General features: G+C 47.2%; 1 protein-coding gene across 1 annotated transcript; it reads left to right on the plus strand.

Annotated features, from left to right (window-relative positions):
• The first annotated feature begins 3,489 nt into the window (after nt 1-3,489).
• Nucleotides 3,490-4,919, plus strand: LOC131822514 (testis-specific Y-encoded protein 3-like). The gene is made up of 4 exons (XM_059158824.1): nt 3,490-3,709; nt 3,811-3,956; nt 4,051-4,134; nt 4,748-4,919. The coding sequence occupies exons 1-4, from the start codon at nt 3,490-3,492 to the stop codon at nt 4,790-4,792; spliced, it is 495 nt and encodes a 164-aa protein (XP_059014807.1). The 3' UTR covers nt 4,793-4,919.
• The last annotated feature ends 1,972 nt before the right edge of the window (nt 4,920-6,891 follow it).

Consider the following 6,891-nt stretch of genomic DNA (forward strand, 5'->3'; position numbering starts at 1 on the left):
ACTCATGGCTTTTTTCCTGGGATTTTTTTTAGTCTTGCAGTTAATTTGATTTTTTCTTTTTCATTTTTTTTTTTTTCGCCTTCGGGTAAAATTTTTTGTAACTGTTACCTTTTTCTTTTTTAACGATTTTATACTAGTTTATCTAATATATATATTTTTTCTTTTTTACATTTTTCTTAGGTGTATTCTTTTTTAAAAAATTCTTTTCTTTTCTTTTTTTTTTTTCTTTTCTTTTTTTTTTTCTTTCTTCCTTTTTGAACCTCTTTTTATCCCCTTTCTCCCCACTCACGATTTTGGATCTCTTCTAATTTGGCTAAAGTATATTTTCCTGGGGTTGTTGCCACCCTTTTAGTATTTTACTTGCCCCTTCATTTACTCTTATCTGGACAAAATGACAAGACGTAAAAATTCAACACAAAAAAAAGAACAAGAGGCAGTACCAAAGGCTAGGGACCTAATCAATACAGACATTGGTAATATGTCAGATCTAGAGTTCAGAATGACAATTCTCAAGGTTCTAGCCGGACTCGAAAAAGGCATGGAAGATATTAGAGAAACCCTCTCGAGAGATATAAAAGCCCTTTCTGGAGAAATAAAAGAACTAAAATCTAACCAAGGTGAAATAAAAAAAGCTATTAATGAGGTGCAATCAAAAATGGAGGCTCTAACTGCTAGGATAAATGAGGCAGAAGAAAGAATTAGTGATATAGAAGACCAAATGACAGAGAATAAAGAAGCTGAGCAAAAGAGGGACAAACAGCTACTGGACCACGAGGGGAGAATTCGAGAGATAAGTGACACCATAAGACGAAACAACATTAGAATAATTGGGATTCCAGAAGAAGAAGAAAGTGAGAGGGGAGCAGAAGGTATACTGGAGAGAATTATTGGGGAGAATTTCCCCAATATGGCAAAGGAAACGAGCATCAAAATTCAGGAGGCTCAGAGAATGCCCCTCAAAATCAATAAGAATAGGCCCACACCCCGTCACCTAATAGTAAAATTTACAAGTCTCAATGACAAAGAGAAAATCCTGAAAGCAGCCCGGGAAAAGAAATCTGTAACATACAATGGTAAAAATATTAGATTGGTAGCTGACTTATCCACAGAGACCTGGCAGGCCAGAAAGAGCTGGTATGATATTTTCAGAGCACTAAACGAGAAAAACATGCAGCCAAGAATACTATATCCAGCTAGGCTATCATTGAAAATAGAAGGAGAGATTAAAAGCTTCCAGGACAAACAACAACTGAAAGAATTTGCAAATACCAAACCAGCTCTACAGGAAATATTGAAAGGGGTCCTCTAAGCAAAGAGAGAGCCTACAAGTGGTAGATCAGAAAGGAACAGAGACCATATACAGTAACATTCACCTTACAGGCAATACAATGGCACTAAATTAATATCTCTCAATAGTTACCCTGAATGTGAATGGGCTAAATGCCCCTGTCAAAAGACACAGGGTATCAGAATGGATAAAAAAACAAAACCCATCTATATGTTGCCTCCAAGAAACACATTTTAAGCCTGAAGACACCTCCAGATTTAAAGTGAGTAGATGGAAAAGAATTTACCATGCTAATGGACATCAGAAGAAAGCAGGAGTGGCAATCCTTATATCAGATCAATTAGATTTTAAGCCAAAGACTATAATAAGAGATGAGGAAGGACACTATATCATACTCAAAGGGTCTGTCCAACAAGAAGATTTAACAATTTTAAATATCTATGCCCCCAATGTGGGAGCAGCCAACTATATAAACCAATTAATAACAAAATCAAAGAAACACATCAACAATAATACAATAATAGTAGGGGACTTTAACACTCCCCTCACTGAAATGGACAGGTCATCCAAGCAAAAGATCAGCAAGGAAATAAAGGCCTTAAACGACACACTGGACCAGATGGACATCACAGATATATTCAGAATATTTCATCCCAAAGCAACAGAATACACATTCTTCTCTAGTGCACATGTAACATTATCCAGAATAGATCACATCCTCGGTCCTAAATCAGGACTCAACCAGTATCAAAAGATTGGGATCATTCCCTGCATATTTTCAGACCACAATGCTCTAAAGCTAGAACTCAACCACAAAAGGAAGTTTGGAAAGAACCCAAATACATGGAGACTAAACAGTATCCTTCTAAAGAATGAATGGGTCAACCGGGAAATTAAAGAAGAATTGAAAAAAATCATGGAAACAAATGATAATGAAAATACAACGGTTCAAAATCTGTGGGACACAACAAAGGCAGTCCTGAGAGGAAAATATATAGCGGTACAAGCCTTTCTCAAGAAAGAAGAAAGGTCTCAGGTACACAACCTAACCCTACACCTAAAGGAGCTGGAGAAAGAACAAGAAAGAAACCCTAAGCCCAGCAGGAGAAGAGAAATCATAAAGATCAGAGCAGAAATCAATGAAATAGAAACCAAAAAAACAATAGAACAAATCAACGAAACTAGGAGCTGGTTCTTTGAAAGAATTAATAAAATTGATAAACCCCTGGCCCGACTTATCAAAAAGAAAAGAGAAAGGACCCAAATAAATAAAATCATGAATGAAAGAGGAGAGATCACAACTAACACCAAAGAAATACAAACTATTATAAGAACATACTATGAGCAACTCTACGGCAATAAATTTGACAATCTGGAAGAAATGGATGCATTCCTAGAAACATATAAACTACCACAACTGAGCCAGGAAGAAATAGAAAGCCTGAACAGACCCATAACCAGTAAGGAGATTGAAACAGTCATTAAAAATCTCCAAACAAACAAAAGCCCAGGGCCAGACGGCTTCCCGGGGGAATTCTACCAAACATTTAAAGAAGAACTAATTCCTATTCTCCTGAAACTGTTCCAAAAAATAGAAATGGAAGGAAAACTTCCAAACTCATTTTATGAGGCCAGCATCACCTTGATCCCAAAACCAGACAAGGATCCCACCAAAAAAGAGAGCTATAGACCGATATCCTTGATGAACACAGATGCGAAAATACTCAACAAAATACTAGCCAATAGGATTCAACAGTACATTAAAAAGATTATTCACCACGACCAAGTGGGATTTATTCCAGGGCTGCAAGGTTGGTTCAACATCCGCAAATCAGTCAATGTGATACAACACATCAATAAAAGAAAGAACAAGAACCATATGATACTCTCAATAGATGCTGAAAAAGCATTTGACAAAGTACAACATCCCTTCCTGATCAAAACTCTTCAAAGTGTAGGGATAGAGGGCACATACCTCAATATCATCAAAGCCATCTATGAAAAACCCACCGCAAATATCATTCTCAATGGAGAAAAACTGAAAGCTTTTCCGCTAAGGTCAGGAACACGGCAGGGATGTCCATTATCACCACTGCTTTTCAACATCGTACTAGAGGTCCTAGCCTCAGCAATCAGACAACAAAAGGAAATTAAAGGCATCCAAATCGGCAAAGAAGAAGTCAAATTATCACTCTTCGTAGATGATACGAGAAGAGGGGATAACAGAAGCGATTTCTCCCCAAGGCCAGGAGGGCAAGGGTCTGCTGGACAGAGATTTCAACCCTCCTCCCCACTTTGCCGCCCGGCAGGTGGAGGAACTCGGGTCTCCCCGTGATCGCCGCAGGGTCCTGCTCTTCTTTCGCAAGAACTCCTACTTCCGCAATGAAGTCGTTGAGAAGGAGTATGTCCTCAGGGCTGCTGGTAAGGGGGCCTCTGCGTGGAGGGGGTGGCAGCAGGTGGAGGCGGCAGGGTTGCACCTGATGCATTAGGCGGCGCCTTCGCACGTACCCATCTTCCTGCAGGGTACGAGCCGTCTCATTCCACTCCCATCCAGTGGCACCCCTGTTATGAACGGGAGGCCCGTAGCCGCAGACACCACAACAGCAGCCTAAACTTCTTCAACTGGCTCTCTGACCACAGCTTTGCCGGGTCTAGCAGGATAGCTGAGGTGGGTCCCGGGGACAGACCGCGCACGTGAACCTGGCTGTGTTCCCCAGCCGACTGGGATGGGCCTCTGAGCCCCGCCCCGTTTCCCCTGCCAGATCGTCATGGACGACCTGTGGCCCAATCCCCTGCAGTACTACATGAGGAAGAAGGCCCCAGCCGAGGAACTGAGAGGAGTGCAGGTGAGAAGACCGGGGCGTGGGTGCAGAAAATGCTCCGTAGGCCTCCGTGGGACCTGGGTGTCCCAGATGAAGAAACGGCGGCTCAGCGGAACGCTCAAGAGGCGGTGACCCCGTGTGCAAAGGGCATCAGCATGAGTCAGGGAGTGCGGTGTCAAACTGGTTCTGCCTGGGAAGCTTGAGGCACGCGGGTCAGGCCACACCAACAAGCAGAGCTGGAGAAGCAGGCGCCTCAGCTTTGAGCACCGCCTCAGTGCCTCTTGCCATCCTTGGCACAGAGTTTGGGTTCCCTGGTGTGAAGGCTCATGCGTCACCCCGTTACCTTTCTGTGTTCATCGGTAGAGTTTTCCCAGCCATCTCCCAGGGCAATCTCCTGTGCCCACCGCAAACATCCAGAGAACACTGGCCAGCATGCACAGAGATATTTGCTACGTGGTTGGAGGACATGTCAGGCGATCGCCATCAAGGCCCGGGGAGAGGGGCAGGGCAGAATGACCTCCGATCCCCGAAGGGTCTTGAACCCTCTAGCAAACCTGTGTATGGCCCATAGAGGATACTCACCGGCCTCCTCATATGTGCCTGTGTGCCTGTGTGTCTGTGTATCCGTCTCTCCCAGGAACTTCAGCATGTTGAGGTGAATACGCAAGAGCCTTGCGCTTGACCGGAAAGAGTCCAGGACCTTTCAGAGGGAGCCGAATGATCAGCTTGGGCCCTCGAGCAGGGACCCACCTCGAGCCTGGTGTCGGGAAGAAACCCAGGGCCGACTGAGGCCTCCTGTGAATTTATTAAAATGTGGAAGAGCGATGTCAGCCGTGCTTACGTGTGTTACTGTGGGTACGCTCGCACACGGTCTTCTTCATGGAAAGGGGCAGGTGGGGTGCCGGAGCTCATGGGATTCCCGTCGATGCTTACCACGCTGCCTGGGCATCCTTATTCCGTGGAAGGGAATATGCATGCTTGCCCAGAGGTCTAGGTCACACAAGCTCTGGGACTGCATCCCAGCGTGGCGGAGGTCCTTCCCCCGGGGATGGTGGAGGTGGGCGGGGAGAGGAGATGAGCGAAAGGCCAGCTGACTGAAAGGGCTCATGTCTTCCCTGGGGAAATGACAGAGGACAAGGAAAGGGAAGGACGAGCCAGGGCCAGACATGTCCAGTGTCAAGTTTTGGTGGATGGCGAGGACCCTCTTCCAGAGATGCTCCCTGGTGGATGAGCTCAGACACAGCAAGGGTGGGACGGTAGTTTCATTAGTCTCTTGAACCCCAGAGCCAGTGCTCTCCTTTCTTCTAAACAGGCGTGCCCAGGCCCTTGCTGACACAGTCATCCTCAGCCCCAGATACAGCGGGAGCGAGTGGGGGCCAGGCCCTGTGGAGGGAACGTTGGAGAGGGGAAAGTGGGACGAGGGAAGGTAGGAAAGATGACACTGTCATTCTGGCCCACGTGGCTGGACGGAAGAATGAATGCCAGGGAGAGTGTGTGTCACACACACACACGGACACGGACACCATCGGTTTCAAACCGCCCTAAGCCTCAGAATATTTAGCCACTCACATACCCCGACGCATACACACAGGAGCAAAGCCAACACCCCGCACCCAACACACGGTGATTCGGTCACTCTCATGTCCTGACATGCACACACTCCCTCACCCTCCCAGGCACCCAAAGGTCACACACTCACATGTCCAGAGACATGCTCACGGATTGGCAACCCCACGCTGCCCCATGATCCCCAGTTCGCGGCTTCCCTAGGATTTTGGATTCGTGTCCCAAGATGGTCCATAGAGGAGAGGGCAGAGTATAGCTGAATGCGAGACCCAGGACACCCACCCGTGTGCTGTCTGACCCATGCTGACCCTGAGGCTGATATGCCTCCTTCCCCAGGGTCTGAAGGAAAGTGCCCAATACCCTATATCCAGTTAGACCACTAAAAGGGAAATGCCTCCAGAGGGCACACCTAGTCCTCACCAACACCCCATGCAGCATGCTCCCCTGGTTAAGGGCCAAGTGCACACAGGCTGCTCCGACCATGTAGGGCAGCGTCCATCTTCGGAGGTTTTAGCCTCGCTCCTCCCACTTTCAAATTCTTTGTGACTTTGGGAATAAAAGGCCAGTGTCTCGTTCGTAGCATAGACGTGGACAGCTTTTCAAAACCTGCTCGTTCTGCTGTCGTCCACATCGTACTCCAGTGCCGTGAAGCCCCATTACTGAGCAGCCCCATTACTGACACAGGGCAGTCCACAATTGCACTACTTGGTGACTGTGTACTCCCTGACTGTTTCCACCCTCTATTCCTCTGTGACTTCCTCACTCGCTGTCTCATATTTTCGGGAAATGTGACAGCTGCCCTCCTGGACACCACTGGATTTAGCTCTGCTCAGCCCATTTTTGGCTTTCCCACGATTGGGGGGCGGGTCCCTTCCTCACAGGCAATGTGTCCTCTGGGTCTATACGCCTTGCAAAGTATGAATTCAGCTGGAGGCCTACCCGTCCTTCCCACCGTGCCTAACCCTTCCTCGCAGCTCCCTGCCTGTCTCTCCCTCTCCATTGGAGCACACTCCTCTCCCACCTGCCCCTGTGCCTCTCTTCCCTTCTCTCCCTCCCTCCCATTCCGCCAGCTCTTCTTCTCCTCTGGGCTTCTCTCTCTCTCCTCCCAGTCTCCCTCTCATCCCCCTCCTGCTGTCTCCACCAGAGCCTTCTCCCTCTCCAGGGCTTTGCTCCTTTTCCTGCAGTAATCCCAGGAGGAGCCTCCTCCAATGGCTT

The sequence above is a fragment of the Mustela lutreola genome, chromosome Y (assembly GCF_030435805.1).
Source record: "Mustela lutreola isolate mMusLut2 chromosome Y, mMusLut2.pri, whole genome shotgun sequence".
NCBI classification, from domain to species: domain Eukaryota; kingdom Metazoa; phylum Chordata; class Mammalia; order Carnivora; family Mustelidae; genus Mustela; species Mustela lutreola.